This window comes from Myxocyprinus asiaticus, chromosome 14, assembly GCF_019703515.2.
Source record: "Myxocyprinus asiaticus isolate MX2 ecotype Aquarium Trade chromosome 14, UBuf_Myxa_2, whole genome shotgun sequence".
In the NCBI taxonomy this organism is placed as follows: Eukaryota; Metazoa; Chordata; class Actinopteri; order Cypriniformes; family Catostomidae; genus Myxocyprinus; species Myxocyprinus asiaticus.
The window spans coordinates 1,353,581-1,380,262 of NC_059357.1; the positions used below are offsets into that span (position 1 = coordinate 1,353,581).

At 37.4% G+C, this 26,682-nt stretch overlaps 1 protein-coding gene across 6 annotated transcripts in view; it reads right to left on the reverse strand.

Annotated features, from left to right (window-relative positions):
* pkn1b (protein kinase N1b) overlaps window positions 1–26,682 on the reverse strand; it is a 70,817-nt gene that overhangs the window by 16,094 nt on the left and 28,041 nt on the right. For 2 of the 6 annotated variants that reach the window (XM_051715824.1, XM_051715823.1), the window contains exons 1-11: window positions 26,283–26,480; window positions 22,221–22,521; window positions 19,768–19,913; window positions 19,577–19,697; window positions 9,828–9,973; window positions 7,011–7,224; window positions 6,504–6,689; window positions 5,558–5,667; window positions 5,309–5,452; window positions 511–586; window positions 1–84 (exon numbers count right to left, since the gene is read on the reverse strand). The exon at window positions 1–84 is cut by the window's left edge and continues 40 nt beyond it. In XM_051715824.1, the coding sequence (XP_051571784.1) occupies window positions 1–84; window positions 511–586; window positions 5,309–5,452; window positions 5,558–5,667; window positions 6,504–6,689; window positions 7,011–7,224; window positions 9,828–9,973; window positions 19,577–19,697; window positions 19,768–19,913; window positions 22,221–22,521; window positions 26,283–26,357 (1,603 nt within the window). In that variant the 5' untranslated portion in view covers window positions 26,358–26,480. Of the gene's footprint in view, window positions 85–510; window positions 587–5,308; window positions 5,453–5,557; window positions 5,668–6,503; window positions 6,690–7,010; window positions 7,225–9,827; window positions 9,974–19,576; window positions 19,698–19,767; window positions 19,914–21,288; window positions 22,195–22,220; window positions 22,522–24,096; window positions 24,313–26,282; window positions 26,481–26,682 lie in introns of those variants that run through there. The other 4 variants (XM_051715826.1, XM_051715825.1, XM_051715827.1 and 1 more) reach the window with 4 other exon arrangements.

Below are 26,682 nucleotides of genomic sequence, written 5' to 3' on the forward strand. Positions count from 1 at the left end.
TAGATGTGCTCATGGCGTTCTTCAGCAGTCTGACCCACGTCGTCATGTCCACATTCAACTGCTTCGCTCGCAGGAACGCTTTACCTGAGCAAACAAACAAACAGCATGACATAGACACACAATACAGAGAAAAATATACAATGTTTACAGTATAATATTATCATCTTTCTGCCAGATATTCAGTAGGAGTGACAGACGATGATGGCATCAAATAGGTGATTGGCTCTTTTAACTGTAAGTTGGGACTTCTATACCTACACATTCAGCGTTACGATTTCTCTCTCGTGAAAGTTCTTTGATGCCGGAATCAAAATCCCCAATATTGGTGTATTTGCTTATATCATGTGATTACATCAAAAAGTGCATACTTTAGCATTGCCAGAAAAGTAGTAGAAGTATCGGCCCTTGAATGCAGAGGTTTTTGTGCAAGTATGAAAGGCAAGAGAAACTAACAGGAAGTGGAATTGATTGGCCACTTTACATTTGTTTGAACAAACTCAAAACTCTCACCCTGCTGTTTAGAGAAGACCTTCCTCTGTCTCTGCAGACGTGGACCTCTCTCTATCACTGGATTAAAGAACGTCACCTAACACAACAACAACAACAACAACAACAACAACACACAGGTGAACGGTCAGAGGAGGAAACTGTGTTTTAGTTCTGTACACAACTGTGGGTGTTTGAAAGGCTTTACATTTACATTTCACTGTTCCTGGTACTTGACAAAGCTCAAATTACTTTTGCATTACAAGTACCTATTACAGTACATATTTTATTCGTAATATAAAATAGTAATCTGATATAAAAATAATAATATAAATAGTATACTGTATAATATAAAAATATAAAAATAAAAACATTTATTTATATGTTTATATTTGTTTAAAAATTAAATATAAATATACAATATTTAATATAAATATTTATATTAAATATTTTATATTTAGATTTTATTTTTAAACAAATCAATTAAAATGTTTAATACAAATTATTGGTAACACTTTATTTTAAGGTTCCTAGTTAAGCAAGAATAAGACAGTAATTAATGCATAACTGAATGTAGAGTAAGGCTATCTTAGCCATAATTTACGACTTATTAAATGATTTATTTTTGTGTAGAAACCAATGCAGTTTCAGATATCAATATACAACCCCAATTCCGAAAAGGTTGGGACAGTATGAAAAATGCTAATAAAAAAAAAGGAGTGATTTGTAAATTATGTTCACCTTTTACTATATTGAAAGCACTACAACTAAACATTATGTGATGTTTTACCCTGTGAATTTCATTGTTTTTATTTATTTTTATTTTTTTATGTACAGTCATTTCAAATCAGATAATTGCAACACGCTCCAACAAAGTTGGGACAGTTGAGTAGTTTACCACTGTGAAACATCACCATTTCTTCTAATAACACTTATTAAGCATTTGGGCACTGAAGACACAAGTTTGTTAAGTTTAAAAAGTGGGTCACACTTTATATTAGCTGGCCTTAACTACTATGTACTAACATTAAATACATACAAGACTATGTATGTACTGTGTAACTACATGTTGTTCTGCAAAATATCCACATTTGCTGCTGCTGAGGTTGAGGTACGGGTAGGTTTAGGAGTAAGGGTGGGGTTAGGGTTAAGGGTAAAGTTAACTGAGTAACTACAAATGTAATTAAATGCAGGTACTTTAAATGTAATTACAATGCAACAACATGTATGTACATAATAAGTACATTGTATCAAATGGTTAAGTACATAGCAGTTAAGGCCACCTATTATAAACTTGGTCCAAAAAGTGGAATTTTCCTCCATTCATCCATTATGCAGATCTTCAGCTGCACAATTGTACGGGGTCTTCGTTGCCATATGGTGTGCTTCATAATGCACCGCACATTCTCTACTGGAGATGGTCAGGACTGCAGGCATGCCAATCTAGCACCCGCACTCTCTACTTACACAGCTATGCACATGTAATCTGGGCAGCATGTGGTTTGAAGTTGTCCTGCAGGAAAATACAGGGACGTCCCTGGAAAAGACGGTGCTGGATGGCAGTATATGTTGCTCCAAAATTTGTACATATCTGTCTGCATTCATGGTGTTCTCACATATGTGATGCCATGCCATTTCCCATGCCATGGGCACTGACACACCCCTGGCCCATACAGAGACTGGCTTTTGGACCTGACGCTAATAACAGCTTGGATGGTCCTTTTCCTCTTTGGCCCGGAGAACATGACAGTTCCACTGTTCTACTTTCCATCTATGATGAGACCAAGCCCAGAGAAGTCAGCAGCGCTTCTGGACAGTGTTGATGTATGGCTTCTCCTTTACATAATAAAGTCTTAACTTGCATCTGTGGATGCAGCGGCGAGTGGTGTTGACTAACAAAGGTTTACTAAAGTAATCCCAAGCCCATGTTCATGATATCCATTACAGATGAATGATGTTTTTTAAGATAGTGATGTCTGAGGGATCGAAGATTGTGTGCATTCAGAAGTGGTTTTCGTCTTGCTCTTTACGCATTGAGATTTGACCAGATTCCTTGAATCTTTAACTATATTGTGCACTGCAGAGGGTGAAATGCCCCAAAATCCTTTCAATTTGTCTTGGGGGAACATTGTTCTTAAAGTGCTGAATTATTTGCTGAAGCATCTGTTGGTAAATTGACAAGTCTCGAATGATCCTTGCTTTTGAAGGACTAGGCTGTTTTTGGAGGCTCCTTATATACTATGACACGACTGCCTCACCTGTTTAACATCTCCTGTTTTACATCGCCTAGTTATTTCAACTCTTCAAATTGTTATTAGTCTTAAATTGGCCCTGTCTCAACTTTTTTGGAATTGGGGTTGTATATGATATATCAAGTTTACTAAACAATATTAAGCCAGTAATTAAGGCTAATTATTATAGTCTTTACAAAGCTGTTACTAATAAATTACTTAAATCTTCTATTAAATACAAGCGGACCCCCTGTTCAAAAGTGAAAATTTTACTTATTGACATTATAGGTTTGTTTTGCATTTATTAGGTGGTATTTGAGTTTATTTAAATATATTAATAACGTAATTATGGCAAATTAGTATTGGTTTTACTAAACTGTTACTTAAGAATGGCTAAAATCTTAAAGACAATTTGACTGCTTGTTCTAAAGTGACACATTTATTTACACAAGTTATTAATTTGTTTAACATGAATTAGATGATTACAGTATTTGCATTAAACTTAATTTATTGTAATTAAAACATGTGAAATACAACCCAAAACTTGAGTTGGTTAAACTTTGACTTTAGAACTTGGGTCAAGTTGCTATTAATTTACTAGTAACAGCTTTGTAAAGCTAACACTAATTAGCCTTAATTACTGGCTTTGCTTAGTAAATGTCCTATATGATCTCTGAACTGGAGAATTAAGTACATTACTTTCTACACAAAATAAGATACTTAGTAAGTTGTAAATTTTGGCTAATATAGCCTTACTATGTAGAGTTAGTTAATTATTAATTACTGTCTTATTCATGCTTAACTAGTGTATTATTGTGGACCCTTAACATTTTTTTTTTTTTAACAAATTAATTACATGATGTTATGATTAATTAATTGCAAATAATCTCACACCAATATTTACTTAGAAAGGCCCCCAACTAAAGGTTATTTCTAATAAATAAAATTAATATAAATATAATATGTAGGCCTAATATTATAATTCAGATTATTCAAATACATTACATAATTTTGTGGCAACAGACAAGTAAAGCATTTAGACAATACAAAGTGTCTCTAAAAGTGAAAATATAATATTTATGGTTTCCATATCATTGAACAAAACCCTACTATTGGCCAACTTTTCTCTGCTTTTTCATTTTTAATTGTTGGTCTATGTACTCGTGCATCAGATGGATGATACTGGAGCATCTCACTTTAGTTCTGTCACATCTCAATGGATTTCAACATCTCTAGTTGTAAGCGCTGTAGTTTGAAACATTGAAAAAGACATCTCGAGATCCCTGCATTCTGTTGCGCTCGTGCAGCTGTATTTGAGCGCAAGAATGCATTATTATTGGAAGGCTGAACTTCCTGTACAGCCGGTGCGCTGACTGCTGCTACTGCATCAAGGTGGTATATCAAGCTTGAATTGCTCTGATAGTTGGAATATTCCTTATTATGGAATGTCGGGGACATGATTAATTGTGTTATTTTTCATATAATACATCTTTTTAAAATATAATTAAATCAACAGTACTAATATAAATATAAAAATGTAATATAAATTTTTTTTTACGTTAGAATGTTGCTAATCTAATGACACAATTTACTCAAATAAGCACAAAAAAGGTATCACACAGATATTGGGTGAAACAGTCCACTGTTAATTAGATGGAACTATTTTTTATCCATTTCAACACTTTTCGCAGTCAGAGTTTAGCTGCGTCCCAAACTGCACACTTCCCTACTATTCGATGGCATTTTGTAGTGTAAGTAGTGTGAGAAGTGTGTTCACATTAAAACCGAATAAAAAGTACAATGAGTACCCTGATGATATACTTCTTCACTCAGGGTAAGGGTTGCTAACTGTTCCTTGTTAGACGAGACATTGTGTATTTTGGCCTAAATGATGGCACGCCTATTGTCCCGTATTTTAACGCTGAAACGTCCAGTGTTAAAGGCTTTGCGTCCCGTATTAAAGTGGCAAAATGCTTAAGGGGAAGCCGATTGGGCAACGAAACACCCCCGTTCCGAATTGAAGTGCTCAAAACGCTCTCCCATCCAGTATTCTCCTACGTAGCTGAAGGGGCGATGTTACATGTCCGCGATGCTGGTCTGACAAACAGTTGTAATTAATGGTGAATGTAGCAACTAGTGAAACTTTGGTGAAGAGAGCACCTTACAAATGAAAGTTGAATGCTTTACCATAAGCCCAGGCAGTGTGAATATGTATATCAATTGAGATACAAGTGTTGACCTGAGTCAGCTGTTAAACAGCGAATGCTTCCATGCAGTAAAAACATTAAGAGTTCCATTTGAGATGATTCTACACGTTTGACAATTCATACACTAGATAGCTGAGTACATAGTGCATAGTGCGTCTTTTGGGACACAGCTATTGTTGCAGTGCATTCTGAGATTGGCCACTCCATATCGGATACTTGCAGTGCGCCCTTCGAATTTGGCCAAAATGAGGTATCTTACTGTTTGGATCTGACATTGTGTTTGGGTGCGGACCTATTATAACTATTATAACTAAACATGTTACCTAGGTAGGCAGCTCTACATTAGTGTACGGTGGATTGTTTGGTGATGAAGTCACAGCGTACCTCGGCGAGCAGCAGTCCCTGAGGTTCAAGCTCCAGCTGTATTCTGTGTCTCTGATTGTCCAGAAACTCTTCCAGTTTGAGATATTTGAGAGCGCAGAGTGAGCGATAGTCCTTCCAGTACACGGCGATTTCCATCTCTCTGGACTAAACACACAGACACACACACACACACACACACACACACAGTACTTTACCTGAGTATCTGAGTGTGTACTTAGTTTGCATGTGTGAATGTGATGTGTGACTCACTCTCTCCAGCTCGACAGTGAAGCTCTGATCCCAGCTCTGTTCTCCAACACTCTTCCAACACGTCTGACCAACCACACAGTTCTCCAGCTTCAACACGGCACTCACCTCCGCTAAACACACGCACAATATCAGACGATTGTTTTGTTTTGTTTTCTAAGAAGGAACTAAATGCATTTTGACAGGAAAATAAGTATATAAAAAGTGAAATTTCAGCACTTTCAAAATTAGCGATTAATCGCGATTAACTATGAAAAATCATGCGATTAATCATGATTAAGTATTTTAATTGACTGACAGCACTAATATAAACACAACATGCATCTATAAACATATCTTAGTTTGTGTTCTGCAGAAGACAGAAAGTCACAAGAGTTTGAGATGACATAATGAGAGAATCATCATTTTTGGGTGAACTATTACTTTAAACAATAAACCTATTTATAAAATGTTGTTGTCTTTTATCTTATTGCTATTGCCAACAAAACTGATTATGCGGTCCGCTTTGCACCCCTTTCAAGTTTCCTACTCGGAAGATGCACATGAAAGTCGTAATTACAACTGGGAAACTTGGAGATAATTTTGATACTTGAGTTTATGTTAACATTCAACATGGCGGATAAGCGTACATTTTTGGCGTAAATGCAGCTACCTTGTTTTCGCTTATCATTTCGGTCATATTAATTTACGTACCAGATTTGATGCATCATATTGTAATTGTTCCCCCCAAAAAACAGCATGTTTTTGATCAAAATTCATTCAAATTCTAATATGTGTTACAGTGGCAAAATAGAAGTTCCCCAAGAAATATGCCAGAATGAACCTGGCATCCTCCATGTTTCATATTCTCTTCAACAACAAAGCACTTGAATGTGACATACTTGACTTCCTGACTTCAGAAGTTGGAAGAAGGATAATTCTGATAGCAGATGAAAGCAGCATTACTCACAGGACAGCTCGTCACTCTTGTTTGGTATCTTCAGACTGAAGCTGCTGTTTCTGCTGCTCATAGTGAGTTTGAAGGCTCGTGCATCTGTTGAACTGAAATTAGGTAAAACCACCGGAGATGCACGACTGCGGCCGGGAACCATCTCTAACAACCCCACACACCCCAACAAATGCACCTGCAGCGTACCTGACAGACAGAGAAACACCTTCACAAGTGACTTCTGCAGGAGGACAGCAGGTCTAGCGTTACATTTACATATTTGTTTCTGATTTGTCCATTCTGATGGATAACTACTGGTCAACATGCACAGGGTTCCCACACTCATGGAGACATCCTTGAATTTTAAAATTGTGATTTCTGCTAAATAAGGAGGAAACACATCATTACAGTCTGTAAAATGAGTCCATTGAATTTGATTTGTTAGAAGGTGTGGGAACCCTGATTCAAAGCAGCTGATACTTGTTTGCATTTGTTAGCAGTTTGGAAACAGATATTTAAGCTCAGTACCGGTGAGAGGTGAGGGTTTGCTGAGGGTGCTGTACTGGTTGTGGACAAGGGGGGCGCTTTGACGTGAGCTGAAGGCCGATGATGATGCTAACACCAACTCTTCTTTAATCAGACACACTTTAGGATGATCCTCCGGAAGATCCACCAAACGCTGCTCTAACGACACTCGCAGAAGATCCAACCGCTGAGACGCTTCACTCAAACGACTCTGAGCCTAAAAAAATTAATTCTCTCAATTATTTCTCCAAGACATTAATGAGATTAAACGGAGATCGAACAGAGACTTTTGCGGAAGTCTCCTGGTTCTCAGATGTTTTCCTTGAGAACAAGAAACTATTAATATCACATGTGTCTCCACTTGAGTTTCCGAAGATATCTCAACAATGAGCTTGTTTACATGCACACCGCTATGCTGCTAACTCCCAAAAATCAACTTATTTGAAAAATCTGACAAAGCAAGAAATACTTGTTTAGATGAGATTTTAAATAATCGTGTTATTCTCTGCTTTTGATGTCAAAATGTGAAGAGGCATGGGCACAACATTGGCACACATTGGATAAGCCGTAAGAATGCAGGTTAAGATGTTTACATACAAAGCAAAATCGTGAACTGGGAAAAAATCGTCCTAAAATTTGAAACCATTGTTTTCAATGAATGGGTGACGCCCAGCTACGACTCTGGAGGCTGCTTAAAATTCTGTCGCGCCACCAGTGTTGGGTAAGTTACTCAAAAATGGTAATACACTACAATTTACTAATTACTTTTATATGTTTGTAATCACATTACTTTACTGATTACTTTGTGGGGAAAGTAATCACATTACAAATTACTTAAAAAAACATTTCACAGAAACGTTTTTTGTTTTTCTGCAAATTAAAAATATTGTCGATATTTCATCATTGTATTGTTAATTAGGTCTTTACCTTCATGTCACAAAAACACAAACAGATGTACATATAACTTATTCAAATGCATTCTACATAAATAACGTTATTTTTTAAATATGTGTAATGCAAGTAATGTACTTAAGAAAAATTTTAATTTTAAATTAACGTTTAATTTATGTAGCGCTTTTCCAATGCTCAAAGCACTTCAACTAATTAATTGTAATCTGATTGCAAAAAAATGTAAATGTAATGCTTTACACTACTTTTGACTAAAAAGTAATTTGATAAGAGTAAATCAGAAACATAAAAAAGTACTTTGTAATCAGATTACACCCAACACTGAGTGCCACGTAGACATAATTTTCCATTGAATTATCTTAAATTCGACCTAAATCTATTTATTTGTTTTGTACTTTAACCTAGAAAATACATGGTGATTGAATTCTTTACAGTTGTAAGTTTTTCTTTTTGTGGTTTGACAGCTTGAATAAACTGGCATAATAAACATCGGCCTTCAACTTTTTAGCTGGCACAGTTGCACCATTTGTTTGTTTGTTTTATACACCAACTGCAAACTCACTTTATTCATTCTTAAATAAGTACAAAGACCTTTGTATGTAGTGTGAATTGGGAAACGTGGAATTCTAAATGATACCCGAGTTGTGACGTTAGAAGGCTGCTGGGTAGATTACTTCTGAATTGTAATCCATTACTGATTACAAATGACACAAATAAAATATCAGTGAAGTAACCTTTTGGATTACAATTTGTAGGTAATCTAATCTGATTACTTTTCAATTACTTATTGCATGTTTTGATAAATCTTATTAATTTAAAATGTATTTAGTACCAATAAGCACACCTCTTTTATTAAACAAAGGTAAACCTGAAATCAAAAAGCAACTCGCTGTTTGTTAGTGGCTGAGAAAGTTGCTTAAAGGGTCATGAAAAACTAACACTATATAGTAATTCATGATGGAAGACAATGCTAACTATTTTGTTTTGTTATTAAGGAAATTAGGAAGAGGGATTGGACTAGTTTTTATTTTGCTTTGAAATTAATGAGTAAATGACATGTTTTAGACAATTTGTTCCTCATATTTATTCAAGAGAAGGCTTGGCCTTAATTTATGGACCTTATTTCGTATTTCAGGCTTTGGCCTGAGACCTCTCTTCAAATTTAAGAGCATAATCAGTAAATGATGCACTAGTTATTGCAGTTGGTTTATTTGTAATGTAATTAAAAATGTTACTGTGTAATCAATAATCTGATTATGCATATTTTTAAATGTAATGTAATCTAATTAATATGATTATGTAATCCAGATTACATGTAATCTTTTACTACTCAACACTGGTTGTGGTGATGGATTTAGCTAAATTATTCAGTGCTTCATTTCAATAATATTAATTTGTTGTATGTGTAAAACTAATGACTCATGCTTTGCAGTTTGTTTTATGCAAATTAATTAAAAAAATGTTTATATATCATGCATTAAAACAATATATAGGTTGTGTAAAAGTGACGCAGGTGTATTCATTTATGCTTATTCACCATTATGACACAAAAAAGAACTTTGTCATCACTTATTGTGTGTCTGTTTTAGGTTTAGGGTTAGGGTTAGGTTAATGTTAGGAATTAACGCCCGACTCATACATAGGAGCCTCCTAGTTGCACATGAAGGCAGCTTTACTTTATGTGAACAACTGACTCATTTATGTCTATTTTTATTTCTTCTAAAGAATTTAGGAGAAACATTTGAGATAAAGCTGATACAAAAATGAAACTAAAAATCCTGAGCCATGAAACAGCAACCACTGAGCAATGATATTTCCTCTGGGCAGACTGACAGACAGCGTGTAGGTGTACTTCCTGTGTGTGTTTCCTCTGTGTGTTTTTCTTTCCATTGGACATGTGTCTGTGCTCACCTCAGCCATCGCTTTCTTGTCTTGTGCTTTTCCAGCTCCCAGGAGTCTCAGCATGTTTTTGGCGCCCTCGGCCATGGCGTGTTCCACTCGGTAATGATGCCACAACTCCTCGATACGGAGCTCCACACCGCACAGATCAGGCTTACCTGCACACATACACATTAATATCAACTAGGAAATGCTTTATACTCCAGCTACTGTACATTTGTGCATTTGATTATTCACTGCAGTCCTCTTATGTAGTTAGTCAAAGTTTCTTGTGCCAAAATAAGCATTGTGTTATGATCATTGACAATTTTACATTTTAAGCATAAAACCTCACTGACTTTTGTTACATTTATGCTTAAAAAATGTTTACAGATGGAAAAATAAACATCACTGCATGAAATAAGCATCACTGATCATGTTTCTGATGGTGTTCTGCTCTGACTGAAGGGTGGAGCTGCATTAATATATCTATTCTTAACCAGCCGCTGCTTCGGCCTCAGGATACTCGAGACATCAGCACTCAAACACGCCATTAGAGTCCATTAGAGCCACACGCTTCAGCTCGCCTCAAACGCTATAGCCATTTCCTCAACATCTCTCAATCTTCTGCAGTTCTCTCACTTCAGTTTTCAAATACAAAATAAAACCTAACATATTTGGAAAAATCTGAAACTAAACGAAATGTTTTTAATAACTAAAAGTCATGAAATAAAACCAAACCACGTCTACAAATTAATTTTAGTTTGAATATTTGATAAACAATGTATTGAAAACTTTACATTATACTCTCGCAGAGAGGTACTGATTTATTAATGATGTGTATATTAATTAATTATGTCAGTCTAATTGAGCAGAGAGACATTAACTGAAGAACTGCCTCAAGGCAGTTTACTTAATACGAAATCGAAGGACGAACGGGTGTGCGACATTTAGAACAAAATCTGGCCAAAAACACTGTGTTTTTGTGTTCGTTTCGGTGGTTCGTAACAGCTTGCCTGGGTGAAATTTTAGGAAAATGTATTACCGGCTGCTGAACACCTTCTTACTGCAACAGGTCCACGTCATTAGTAGGTGTGACCTGGAGCTCCACCTACTACTTTGTTTACATTTTTCAGTCAGTATTCAACATGAGCACACCGGCGTGCAGTTATTAGCGAGCTGGTGCAAATTTACCAACATCTGTACGATCGTTCGCTTAGAGACATTTTCCAAGAGCATGTCAGGCGATTTTTTTTATTTTTTTTTATTAGTCCACAAAAGGAATCAAATCTACTCAAATACTCTCAAGTGCCCATTCACTCTTGTGCCATCTGCAGCAATCTGCTATAATAAGATATGCCTCTATCACCATTCTTTTGTCAGTATTTTGCCTATTAACACTCTTTTTCACACCCATCTTTGCAGTAGTATCAAGTTAATCATAAATTAAAATAACAGAGTGTAACCGGCATATATTATGGCCACGTATAGCGTGTTAGCACATAACATCATGAATTCACGCTAAACAAGATAAAATAAACATTATCTACTGCATATATATATTACTTGTATATTATCATCATTTATTTGTTAAAACAGCTTCTTTTACTGATCTAGTGTGAATTCTAATTATAGTATGGGACAGAAAGTCACACATTTTTAAGGTTTTACATGTAATGTAAGGTAAGGTTTTTTTGTAATGTAAGGTTTACTCCATTGGCTGAGGAGCTGGTGGGCTTGACTTCACTTCCTGTTGCCGCTGGCGCCTAGCTCGAGTCTGTGTTTGTAGCCTGCTAGCTATTTTAGCATTGCTTATCTATCTGTTTTCAGCTTTTAATCTTTAATATCTGCTATTTTTCAGCATGCATCAGGTTTTCCCCCGCATTATTCTCTTATCGCGATTCAACTGCGTGCATTTTCCATATGCATTCACTTTCTATTTTTATCGTGATTAAACTGTGTGCATTTTACAGCGTGCAACCGTTTTCTCCTCTGTGTTACACGGATTATTGCATCGACCTCAATGCACCACTTATCAAGAACAAACATAACAACAAACAATTGCATGAGGGATTCATATTGATCTCAAACCCTTGCCGCTCAGGAACAACCAACAACAACAAACAATTGCGGTATGTCATGGCATCCGCTCATGTTATTGCTTCCTGCATTGCATGCCACATGTTTACTATAGCTTCTTCCATCAGCATTGAGGGATTCACATGTGATAAATGTAAGGAATTAGTCAGGCAGATGGAGAAGGTTAATGAGTTAGAGACATGCATCCGAACGCTAGTGGAGGTCAGTGAGAAAGAGAAGCCGGTAGATACCGTTTCGGATGCAGGTAGTACAGTGAGCAACACACACACTTTGGTTCCAGCTCTAAAGCCCCTGCAGCAGTGTGTTTGGGTGACATCTCGGCGGCATACTCGCTGAGCAAAGTGACACCACTCTCCCATTCCTGTTAGGGTTTCCAATCGATTCTCCCGACTCAGTGATGCACCCACTGAGAATCATTTTGAAAGAGCCTTGGTCATAGGAATGTGGAAATAGAGACTCCAGCCACCATTGTTAAATGCATTTCGGGTACCAGACCGTCTGACATCAGATAAAATGTACAAATGCTGGCTAATGCTAAACATAGATTTTCTCAAATTTTTATTTATGTCGGCACTAACGATGTCCGGCTTCGCCAGTCAGAGATCACTAGAAATAATGTTAATGAGGTGTGTGAACTTGCAAAAACGATGTCAGACACTGTAATATGCTCTGGCCCCCTCCCTGATCGTCGTGGTGACAAGGTTTATAGTAGATTAGTGTCACTGAACGGCTGGATGTCTGAGTGGTGTCCAGAGAATAGCATAGGATTTATAGACAATTGGAAGAGTTTTTGGGGTAGACCTGACCTGCTAAAGTGAGACGGACTCCATCCCTCCAGGGAAGGTGCCGCTCTCCTGTCTAGTAATTTGGCTCATAGTCTTAATAATAATAGTATTTCACAAACTGGGGCCCAGGTCAGGAAGCAGACAAACTGGCTAATCCGAACACCTGCTAGCTGCCTTGAGACATCACACAGGTCACATAAACTACAACACATAGAGACTGTATCACCTACATATCATATAGAGACTGTGTCTGTTCCCCAAACTACCAAACACAAACCCCTCAATAAATCATTTAGAAAAAATGTGATTAAGGTCAAACTTGAAAAAACTAAACAATTGAAGATAAACATCATATAAAGGTAGGGCTACTAAACATTAGATCCCTTTCTACCAATGCACTAATTGTAAATGAAATTATTACAGATCATAGTTTGGATGTGCTCTGTTTGACTGAAACCTGGCTTAAACCGGATGAATATATTAGTTTAAATGAATCTACTCCCCCAGGTTATTGTTATAAAAATGAGCCTCATCTGAAGGGTCGAGGAGGAGGTGTTGCTACAATTTACAGTGAAGTTTGTGGTTTTACTCAGAGGACAGGATATAAGTTTATGTCTTTTGAACTAATAATGCTTAATGTAACACCGTCAGATATAAATAAAAATATCTCTGTCGTCTTTTGCCTTTGCTATAGTATATAGATCACCCAGGCCATATTCTGATTTCCTTGGTGAATTTGCTCATTTTCTATCAGATCTAGTAGTTAATTGTTGGTGACTTCAACATTCACATAGATAATGAAAATGACACATTGGTATTAGCATTTATCAATATTCTCAACTCGCCTGGAGTCAGACAAAATGTGACTGGACCATCTCATCGCCATAATCATATGCTAGATTTAATTCTGTCATATAGAGTTGGCAAAATGGCAAAATGATCACACTCATGCTCTTAAGAGAGTATCTCGGAAAATGGAGCGCAAGTGGAAGAATACAAAATTAGAGGTATTTCGTGGTGCATGGAAGGATAGTGTCTGTAGCTACAGACAGGCACTAAAAGCTGCCAGGTCAGCATATTATAGCAAACTCATAGAAAATAACCACAACAGTCCTGGGTGTTTATTCAGTACTGTGGCTAAATTGGTTAGGAATAAAGCCTCAACTGAACCAGATATTCCATCACAGCACAATAGTAATGACTGCATGAATTTCTTTACTGATATATTTGAAATAATCAGAAATAAAATTGGAATTATGCAATCATCTGTCACAGTGCCTCAGAAAACAGTGTCTCATAATTTTCCACATGTGAAACTTCAATCCTTTGCTGTCATAGATCATGAAGAGCTAACAAAACTCATCGAAACATCAAAAGCCACAAGATGTATGTTATATCCAATACCAACTAAACTCTTAAAAGAGGTATTCTCTGTAATCTCAGAACCTCTTCTTAATATTATTAACTCTTCGCTATCCTTAGGACATGTCCCAAGAAACTTAAAAATGGCAGTTATCAAACCGCTAATTAAGAAGCCACAGCTTGTTCCTGGAGAACTGGTTAATTATAGACCAATTTCAAATCTCCCGTTTATGTCGAAAATACTAGAAAATGTTGTGTCCTCCCAATTATGTTCATTTCTACAGAGAAACAGTATATCTGAAAAATTTCAGTCAAGATTTAGGCCACACCACAGTACAGAGACTTCACTTATCAGAGTTACTAATGACTTGCTCTTATCATCTGCATTTCTACCTTCAACACGATAGATCATGATATTCTCTTGAATAGGCTAGAGAATTATGTTGGCATTTGTGGACTTGCATTAGCATGGTTTAGATCCTATTTAGCAGACCGCTACCACTTTGTCTGTGTAAACGAGGAATTGTCAAATCAAACAAAATTTAAGTATGGAGTGCCACAGGGATCAGTTTTAGGGCCTCTGCTTTTCTCCTTATACAGTAGTGCTCAAAAGTTTGCATACCCTGTCAGAAATTGTGAAATTTTGGCATTGATTTTGAAAATATGACTGATCATGCAAAAAACAAAACAAAAAAACTGTCTTTTATTTAAGGATAGTTATCATATGAAGCCATTTATCACTACATAGTTGTTTGGCGTCTTTTTAATCATAATGATAACAGAAATCACCCAAATGGCCCTGATCAAAAGTTTAAATACCCTTGAATGTTTGGCCTTGTTACAGACACACAAGGTGACACACACAGGTTTAAATGGCAATTAAAAGTTAATTTCCCACACCTGTGGCTTTTTAAATTGCAATTAGTGCCTGTGTATAAATAGTCAATGAGTTTGTTAGCTCTCACGTGGATGCACTGAGCAGGCTAGATACTGAGCCATGGGGAGCAGAAAAGAACTGTCAAAAGACCTGTGTAACAAGGTAATGGAACTTTATAAAGATGGAAAAGGATATAAAAAGAAATCCAAAGCCTTGAAAATGCCAGTCAGTACTGTTCAATCACTTATTAAGAAGTGGAAAATTCGGGGATCTCTTGATACCAAGCCAAGGTCAGGTAGACCAAGAAAGATTTCAGCCACAATTGCCAGAAGAATTGTTCGGGATACAAAGAAAAACCCACAGGTAACCTCAGGAGAAATACAGGCTGCTCTGGAAAAAGACGGTGAGGTTGTTTAAAGGAGCACAATACGACGATACTTGAACAAAAATGAGCGAGTTGCCAGAAAAAAGCCTTTACTGCACCAATGCCATAAAAAAGCCCAGTTACAATATGCCCGACAACACCTTGACACACCACACAGCTCCTGGCGCACTGTAATTTGGAGTGACGAGACCAAAATAGAGCTTTATGGTAAAGTTTTTTGGTCAACAAGGCCTATAGTGAAAAGAATACCATCCCCACTGTGAAGCATGGTGGTGGCTCACTGATGTTTTGGGGGTGTGTGAGCTCTAAAGACACGGGGAATCTTGTGAAAATTGATGACAAGATAAATGCAACATATTGTCAGAAAATACTGGCAAACAATTTGCATTCTTCTGCAGGAAAGCTGTGCATGGGACGCTCTTGGACTTTCCAGCACGACAATGACCCTAAGCACAAGGCCAAGTTGACCCTCCAGTGGTTACAGCAGAAAAAGGTGAAGGTTCTGGAGTGGCCATCATAGTCTCCTGACCTTAATATCATCGAGCCACTCTGGGGAGATCTCAAACGTGCGGTTCATGCAAGATGACCAAAGACTTTGCGTGACCTGGAGGCATTTTTCCAAGATGAATGGGCAGCTATACCACCTGCAAGAATTTGGGGCCTCATAGACAAATATTACAAAAGACTGCACGCTGTCATTGATGCTAAAGGGGGCAATACACAGTATTAAGAACTAAGGGTATGCAGACTTTTGAACAGGGGTCATTTCATTTTTTTCATTGTTGCCATGTTTTGTTTTATGATTGTGCCATTCTGTTATAACCTACAGTTGAATATGAATCCCATAAGAAATAAAAGAAATGTGTTTTGCCTGCTCACTCATGTTTTCTTTAAAAATGGTACATATATTACCAATTCTCCAAGGGTATGCACACTTTTGAGCACAACTGTATATGCTTCCCCTGGGAGATATTATCAGGAATAATGGAATAAGTTTCCACTGTTATGCCGACGATACCCAACTTTATATTTCTTTGCAACCTGATGAAATTTCACATTTCTCCAAATTTCCAGAGTGTATCAATTAAATCAAAGATTGGATGGCCAGAAATGTCCTACTCAATTCCAACAAAACAGGTACTAGTTATTGGACCAAAAACCTCTAAAAATAAGCCGCTAAAATATATTTGACTCTCGATGGATATACTGTTACATCGTCTTCAACAGCAAAGAATTTAGGTGTTATATTTGATACCAATATGTCATTTGAAAATCACATTTCCAGTGTTTGTAGAACAGCATTCTTCCACCTCAGATATATTGCTAAGTTACAACACACGCTCTCTGTTGCTGATGCCGAAAAACTAATTAATGCGTTCATGACCTCAAGACTAGATTATTGTAATGCATTACTGGGAGGATGTCCAGCAAGTTCAATAAATAAACTTCAATTGATTCAAAATGCAGCAGCCAGAGTGCTGACTAGAACCAAGAAATATGATCATATTAGCCTCATTTTATCATTGTTACATTGGCTACCTGTTAAATTTAGCATTCATTTTAAAATTATGTTAACTACATATAAAGCTTTGAATGGTCTATCTCCACAGTACTTAAGTGACCTTCTGACATGCTATATTCCATCACGTTCAATACGATCACAAAATTCTGGCCTGTTAATAGTTCCAAGAATATCAAAATCCACAAAAGGAGGTAGATCCTTTTCCTATTTGGCTCCTAAACTGTGGAATAGTCTCCTAGCACTGTTTGGGACGCAGACACACTCACTCAGTTTAAGTCTAGACTAAAGACTCATCTATTTAGCCAGGCATACACCTAATTTATTCTTCACCACACAATTAGGCTGCTTTAGTTATGTCTGCCGGAACCTGAAACATTGATCATGATCTATAACTCTGCAAAAAATGTTATGGCATCTACGCTAATATTATTCTATTTGTTTCCATGTCTCAACCTCGGGACTCCTATCCCGAGGTCACCAGAACTGGCCGGATCCAGCTCCATTCCTGCTTGGTACCGGAATCCACTGCTACGTTTCTCTTAAATACAGCCGGTGCCAGCCAGACATCACTTCAGTCTATTCAGCATTTCAGCGGATGAACTGATGCAGACTCCAACCAAAAGACATGGGATACGTCATATGCCATTGCCTGAACCTTGGACTTAGGATAGACCTCACCGAAATTACTGGCCGGTTGAACTGCGAAGCACCTCACTGATCTCGGCCAGCATCACCTTGGTCTAATGATGGACTAAACTCTTAAAATGGAATACATAGACTATCAATAAATTGCCAACAAAAGTCTTCATCAGTCAACTAACAAAGGGCAATGCATCTATGTGAACTTCTGCAGTTAATCCAGGATGAACTTCGAAGACATTAGTCATTAATCTTACAGTTCTTACAAAATCTTTGTTTAAATACTGACCCTTAACACTTACTTAGTTTACTAATTTTACACTATGACTTGCACTGCACATAAATAACTAATATTGTCATTATATTCATGTTGTTTAGTCAGAGGGGAACTGGCCCCCACAGTGAGTCTGGTTTCTCTCAAGGTTATTTTTGTCCATTAACCAACATCTTATGGAGTTTTGTGTTCCACAGTCGCCTTCGGCTTGCTCACTGGGTTTATAAATACAATTATTATTTAATTACTTATTTTTATACACACTTCATAATCGTATTTAATCAAACTACAGTGGTGGCCAAAAACATTGTCACCCTTGGTAAATATGAGCAAAAAATCTGTGAAAACAAATCTGCACTATTTACCCTTTTGATCTTTCATTCAAAAAATTCACAAAAATCGAACCTTTAATTGAAAACAACTGAAAGAGGGGAAATATCTCTTTATTAAAGAAATATTTTTCTCAAAAACACGTTGGCCACAATTATTGGCACCCCTAGAAATTCTTATGAGTTAAATATATCTGAAGTATATTCCTATTCATATTTGACATTTTTTAGTGCACCTGGGTGACTAGGAACATGAAGTTGTTCAGCCACGACTTCCTGTTTCACAGAGGTATAAATATGAGGGAACACACAGGCCAAATTCCCTTAATCATCAATCACAGTGGGTTAGACTAAAGAATATAGTTCTGATGTGTGGTAAAAGGTTGTTGAGCTTCACAAAATGGGAAGTGGCTATAAGAAAATAGCTAAAGCATTGAAAATGCCCATTTCCACCATCAGGGCAATGATTAACAAGTTCCAATCAACTGGAGATCTTAAGAATCGGCCTGAAAGAGGACGTGTCTATATTGTCTCCACGCACAGTGAGGAGGATGGTTCAAGTGGACAAAGAATCTCCAAGGATCACAGCTGGAGAACTGCAGAAATTAGTTGGGTCTTAGGGTCAGAAAGTCTAAACAAAAAATATCAGACATCACCTACATAACCACAAGTTGTTTGGGAGGGTTTTTAAGAAAAAACACCTCTGCTCTCATCCAATAACAAACTCAAGCGTCTTCATTTTGCCAGACACTACTGGAATTTCAAATGCAACTGGGTTCTATGGTCAGATGAAACATAAAAAGAGCTTTTTGGCATCAAACACCACAGATGCGTTTGGCGCACACAGAGATGAAGAAGCACCCAATGCCCACGGTTAAATGTGGTGCTGGATCTTTAATGTTGTGGGGCTGTTTTTCTACCAGAGGCCCTGAACATCTTGCTCGGATACATGGCATCACGGACTCTATCAAATACCAACAGATAAAAAATCAAAACCTGGCTGCCTCTGTCAGAAAGCTTACAATGGGCCCTAGATGGATCTTCCAGCAGGACAATGATCCAAAACAAACATCAGAACACAACAATGGTTCACTGACCACAAAATCAAGGTTCTGCCATGGCCATCCCAGTCCCCTGACCTGAACCCCATAGAAAATTTGTGGGGTGAACAGAAGAGGAGAGTCCACCAACACGGACCTCTGAATTTGAAGGATCTGGAGAGATTCTGTATGGAGGAATGGTCTCAGAACCCTTGCCAGGTGTTCTCCAACCTCATTATGCATTATAAAAGAAGACTCAGAGCTGTTATCTTGGCAAAGGGAGGTTGCAAAAAGTATTGAATAAAAGGGTGCCAATAATTATGGCCAATGCATTTTTTGAGAAAAATATTTATTTAATAATGAGATATTTCCTCTGTTTCAATTGTTTAACTTCAATTAAAGGTTAGATTTTTGGTTTTTATATCTCTGAGGCAGTAAGACAGGACAGTTGTGTAGCAGTGAGACATACCCTGAGACTCGTCTGTCTGCTCTGTGGCCTGCATGGCTTTACGGATCTGCATACGGATGATGTCAATCTTCGTCTTACTGTCCTGCAACATCTGCTGAGCTGACTGAAGCAACTTCTTATCCTGAAAGAGAGAGAGGTGAGAGATGAATGGATGGATGGATGGATAGATAGATCGACTTTATGTGTGTTACCTTGGTTACTCCGTTGGCGTAGATGGGGATCATGTTTTCTGCTCCCTGTTTGACCTTCAGTTCAATGTTCAGCTGTCGCTCCAGAGCTTTAATCCGGTCCTGATTGGCAGAGGAGCGACCCGTTGACCCAAGAGACTGAATGTCATCTAGAGGTCAGAGACGGTCAAACATTCAGATCATGTGATATCACTGTCTAACAGGATTATGTGGGTTGTAAATCTAGATATGACTACGCATCATCATGTTACAAGAGACTGTTGTAAACCAAACATCTGACTGGTTAATTTCTTGAATGGGTTATTGTTACTGGAAAACATTACTGTGTTATTATAACACTTCTGAGAAATAAACACATAAATGTCCTTTATTTACAGTCAAGTCAACCTTTATTTATAGAGCACATTTAAAAACAACAGAAGTTGACCCAAAGTGCTTTACAGATCAAACAAACAAAATATATAAAAACAGACTGATTTAAATTTAAATATAAACATAATAAAATAAATAAAAACATTTAAATACAACATCATGTATTAATCCATTTTAACCTATTCAATGATCTATTCAAAAGCCACAGAATAAAAAAATGTTTTTAAAGAAGATTTAAAAATGGCTAATGATGAAACTGACCTCACATGGAAAGGGAGACTATTCCATAGATTAGCACCTATCACAGAAAGGCACGGTCACCCTTAGATCTATAGCGGCAATGAGGAACCTTCAATAGAAGTTGATCAAAAGACCTGAGCACTCTGGTTGGGGAGTAAGGGTTTGGAAGGTCACTGATATATTGGGGCACGAGACCAGATATTGCCTTGTAGACAATAATAATCAAATCGACCCTGAATTTCACTGGAAGCCAGTGTAGAGATGCTAAAAACAGTGAAATGTGATTTCTCTTTCTTGACCCTGTTAAAAGCCTAGTTGCCGTAATTTGAACAAGCTGTAGGCGGGATAATGCAGTTTGGGTCAGACCAATGTACAATGAGTTGCAATAGTCTAACCTTGATGAAATAAGTGAGTGGATCACAATTTCCAAGTCTTTATGGGAAAGAAAATGTTTTATTTTAGCGATAGATCTCAGGTGGAAAAAGCTACCCTTGACAACAGCACTGATCTGCTTATTGAAAAGTAATGAGTCTAAAATCACTCCAAGACTCCTCACATGATCTTGTACATTCGACGACAGAGGACCCAACTGGGCCACCAGGCCAGGTAAGGTGGACATGGAGGAACCTAAAATCAGAACTTCGGTTTTGCTTTCATTTAATTGTAAGAAATTGTTTGCCAGCCAATGTTTAATATTTTTGAAGCAATTTAGGGTATTCTCAGATTAACAATTCTTGTCTACACTCACTGGGAAATAAAACTGGGAATCGTCAGCATAACAGTGATAAGATATGCTGTACTTATAATAAATAGAGCTCAGAGGATGCATATACAGCGAAAATAACAAGGGTCCTAAGATTGACCCTTGATGGACACCACACTGTAACTGAGCCGAAGTAGAAGAAAAATTACCTAAATTCACAGAGAACGTCCTTTCTCTTAGATAGGAGGAAAACCACTGGGGATCCCCTGGATGCCAACCATACATTCTAGACGATTGAGGAGAACATTATGGTCGATTGTGTTGAACACGGCACTGATATCTAATAAAACTAAGATGACAGGTGAACCTGAATCCATGGAGAGTAAAATATCATTAGTGACCTTCAACAATGCAGATTCAGTGCTGTGCAAGTGTCTGAAACCAGACTGAAATGTATCTAAAATGTTAAATGTATTTAAATAGAAGTAGAGCTGTGAATAAACAACTCTCTCCAAAATCTTGGAAATATAAAGGCAGTTTGGAGATTGGTCTGGAACAACTCCACTTGCTAATGAGCTGTTAATTATAGCTGTCACACTGAAAACTTATTTAAGAAGGCGTGGAGAAAGACTGTCCAGCTTGTAACTGGAACACTTCATCTTGGAGACTACATCTGCTAACTGTGCTGATGAAACTGGTTCAAAGTGAGTCAGGGAGCTGGACAGGGAAGGAATTAGTGGTTGATCAAATTGTGAAGGTACAATCGCACCTTTAATCTGCTCAATTTTGTGAGTAAAGAAGTTTAAAAATGTTTCACAGTTCTCACAGTTTAGTTGGGTTTTAAACAGAATCAATTGTTTTGAACAAAACTTTTTGGTCGATTTGCATTATCAGAAATTAATGTAGAGAAAAACTTGGCTTTAGCTTCCTTACAGCTCTCTGATAGTTAGTTAAACACTCCTTTAAAATATCAAAAGAGACCTGAAGCTTGTCTCGTTTCCACTTGCACTCAGCTTTTCTGCACTCTTATCTGAGAGCGCGGGTGACGTCATTTAACCAAAGCTGTGAAACACTCCTAATTCTCCTTGGCTTGAGCGGAGCGACATAATAAATGATGAGTAAAGAGTTGGTGACCCCTGACCTTTGCCCTCATCGTGACCCTTGACGACGATATGTGCGTCCAGCTCCTGCAGTTGAGCATGCAGCGAGTCGAGTTTGCGGGTGGAGCTGCGTAACTGACTCTCCACCTGCTGCACATTGCGTTTGTCAGTTGTCGCCCGCCGTAGGTTTTCTGCACCCGCTTTTATCTTCAGCTCTTTGCGAATCTCCCTGCGAATCCTCTCACGCTGCTCGTCCAATCGCTGCTGCACGTTTGAGTCTGACAAATCTGAGCAGTTCTGATCCAAACCCAACTGCTCCAGAACAGACAGACCGTCTGAGTCCTGCAAAAGAGAGAAGGGTCAAAGGTCAAAGCAGACAGACTGAACGTAAAGACTCAACAAAATAAAGACACAAATATGGGTTTGGATTGACAGAAAAGTAAATGATGACAGAATTTTCATTTTGGGGTGAAGTATCCCTTTAAGGACTAATGATGCTGGTACAGATTGATTCAGTGTGACCATAAATAACTCGCCCACAGCAGGATACAAACGCACCACCTGTTCACACTGGCATCTCAAACGTCAAACATTCAAGATCAGTTTCTGTGTGTGTTTGTGCAAGACAAAGTGAGGCAGAACAAAATTAGAATCAGAATTATTAGAGTGATGTAAAATTAGTAACACACAATCCAAGTAATGTGAACATTTATATGTTATTGAGCTCATGATTGTGATGTCATAATTAGATTGATTACTGAATAGGTTGTTTTTCCAGTTTAGTTTCAATAAATGCTCTTTTTTGTTTTTGGACTGAAGAGGAAGTTCTGAAAAACTCTTTCATAGTTTCAGAGCATGTCCATGAAATCTCCCCTTTATCATCGCAAACCTTAAAAATACAGGTCTGTGCTGTTTTTTCATTGTTTCTATTTATGCAATGTCAAATCTGGTGTCTGTAAAATACTTGCATACTCATATCAAAACTGTTGTATTTGCTTATGATCTTTAATGAGTAATCATACTTGTACAGTAAACAAAGACCAGCGCTGTGGTACGCTGATGATGCAGAGGAACTCAGCAACACAATGCCTCACTTTTGTTTTCTAGAACGCTTTAACACTGAACAACCAAAGTTCTCTTTCATGTTTAATGATTTAATGAAGTGAATACTGACTGAGAGGAACCAGAACTGAACTATATCACACTACTACACTTTATAGTTTATTCCAATAAACGTCTGGACCGTGTAAATAGAGATACCAGACTCAGTATGACACAAAAACACTGAGCTATATCCGTTTACCAACTGCAGGAGTCTTCCTGAAAACACAGATACAGACCAGAGACATAGTTCTGTGACTCGACACGGAAGTTCTGCTGCGATCAGGTCACTTACAAAATACACAGATTTTACAGCTTAATGCCATTGGAGAACCTCTCTGTGGTCCTGAGGTCTTTTGAAGATGCTTCAAAGAGCCCATAAGGGCGTCACGAAACCAAAACACTGATTTAAAGGACAATTTCATGGACAATGAACAATATAGCAACTCAAATGGGCTGGGTATCAATACCGATTTCGAGATTTGATTTGATTCTGATTCACCAGCTCTTGATTTTATTTGATTCTGATAGGATTTGATTCGATTCTAATATATAATGTCCATTTTGCTTACATATTAAACAAATTCTCAGCTAAAGCTGTTAACAATATAGGAAACCTTCTAACTTGGTACATAACAAAAACACCCAAATGATTTGGTTCAGTTGCTATTTAACAGATTTAATAATCAACACAACCAAAACTGAAGTAAACTTTAGAATAAAATCAGTCTTGGCATTTACACATGAACAAATGAAGATTGCAATTAATCAGAATATCTGAATTTTTATATTTCTTATATAGTCAAATTGATTCACCATGACATCAAGCGAGGTGGAGGCACGTCAGGTGTGGAGGTGATGCGGCCAATGGTTGCCATCCACATTCGCCAAACAGATTGATTGCAAAGTATCAGAAAGCACAAGGAGTGCCAACAAAGCGTAATGTGGGCAAGTTCAAAGTAATGAGATGCTCATAAGATGACGACATCTCCATACGTGGCACCCACAGCTCTAGAGAAAGCCGCAAAAAGTCTGCCAGAATAAGACGAAAAGATCAAGTCAGGAAAATAGTTAAGTATCAATGTAGTGGAAGATAAGCAGAAATACACGATCACTATATCAAAGTGGGATAAGTGAGTTGTTGTTGAACCATTGCTCTGTACTGTTGTGTGTCACACAGTACATTTTTCATAGTTCAGTCATTAAATAAAAAGACATTAGTATGACGAGTGATGTCAGCTTGACATTAATTTATTGATCTTATCTGTTCTTTTGAAACTATTATTCACAGATGTATGAACAATTTACTATGGCAACCTATTTTCTGCCAAAATACCATAGTTACTGCAATTATTGTTTCCAGGCCTATAAAACTTGAAATTCATACGGTATCATCCTTAAACTGAGTAAAAAGCTAGCAGAATCTTTCTATCTTTGCTGACTAAAAGTTCCCACCAGTTTTGTTTATCTTTGCTTATTTAATAAACAATAACTTTATAACTATGACATTTTGGGCAGAAACTATAGTTGCAATGGTACATTTGTAAGGGTTACAAAATATGATGCTTTCCATGTCTCAACATAGGCTTCTTTATTTCTACAATTTGAGAGTGTGCAAGTTTGTGTGCATGATCAGTTTAGTTTGAGTTAAAAATAGTCTGTGAAAGCATCATAATGCTTTCTGTAAGAGTCTATATCACAATTGTTTTAGTCATAGAAAAGTTAATAAATTAAAGGATATAGCAAATACAGCGTATTGCACGTTTTTGTAAGTGTGGGTCCCAGGTAAGCACAAAATTTCTAATTTGGGTCCTGGGACGAGAAAGTTTAAGAACCCCTGGTTCAGAGGGTTCACGTAAATGATTCACTGATTCACTTGAGCCCCGCACAGCCTTAAGGCCCATGCACACTTCTTACGAAATCAAAGAACAAATGGGTGTGATGTCATTTAGAACAAATTATGGCCAAAACGAAGGTGTTTTTGTGTTCGCTTTGGTGGACCGTAACAGGTTACCAGGGTGAACTTTCAGGAAAACTTCTTACCAATGTTAAACATCTTCTTACTGCCATTGGTCCACGTCATTGTTAGGTGTGACCTGGAGCTTTACCTACTTTGAGGCCGACAGCTAATTCTGTTAACGTTGTTTATTGTACAAGAACATGTCATGCAATATTTTTGGTTTAATTAGCCTACAAAAGGAATCAAATCTACTCAAATACTCTCAAGTGCCCATTCACTCATGTGCCATCTGCCCAAAGTAAGATATGCCATGATCATCATTCTTTTCTTTATTCTGCACATTAACACTCTTTTATACGCTCATCTTTGCAGTAGTATCAGTGCCATCATAAATTACAATAATAGAGTGTGTCCGGTGCATATTATGGATGCATATAGCATGTTAGCACATTAGCGTCATGAATGCAGAATGTAATCAAGACTTCTCTGTGAGTGTGCCGGGGCCTTTAAAGGGACTTTTGCTGTTTTAATTGGAGTATTTAGGTAATTGCAAACATTTATTATCACATTTCAACTTAAATATATAGGGTGCTTTCTAGTTTTATTCGTTTATATTAAGTATAAATGTATATGTTTAATTTACTGTAATGTTGTCACCTTGTTAAATGTCAGGTGATATTATTATATCTATAATCTGATGGTTATATATTTAAAAATATTTTCTTCTTTATTTTATTTTCTTTCTTTTTTTTCTTAAAGAGTAGCTTGACTGTACTTTAAGAAAGTTATGAGTAGCTTGTAGCTTAACAAACAGTTTCAAAGCTGCTTCCCATCAAGAAAAGTATTTATCTCAAAAGAACCATATAGCAACTCAAGAATCCAGTACAGTCAGAAAATGATTCTTAATTCTAGAGGAGCCTTTAAAGAAACTGTGTTCTGAAGGATATACAGCAAACAAAACCCATCTGTTACTGGTTTCAATCTATAACATGAAACACTTCAGCTGTAGAACATCACAACACAACAGCTCAGATGATCGTACCACATGTTCGGCCTCTACTGGACTGGAAGGAGATTCCTCCACAGAAACATCTCCCACATCTCCTTCAGTCTCCATCAGCTCCTGATCTCCTCACAGACACCTCTTCTCTGCTCCTCTCCTGTTCACTTTTCTGTCTATACAAATAGAGCAATGCGACAATCTGCAGCGCTCACTTCCGCTCACAGAGACACCAGCAGCTTCCTGTTCATCTCTATATGATACATGAGAGATGTTTGCCATTTGCACACACACACACACACACGGGCACGTGGATGGTACTTTTGAAATTGCTCAACCAACTTCCTGTTCACAGACAAACACTTCAGATCATTTGCCATTATTACACGTGTGTGTGTTCCAATATGCAGAAACACAAGACCAAGAGTGTATTTGAATGTCT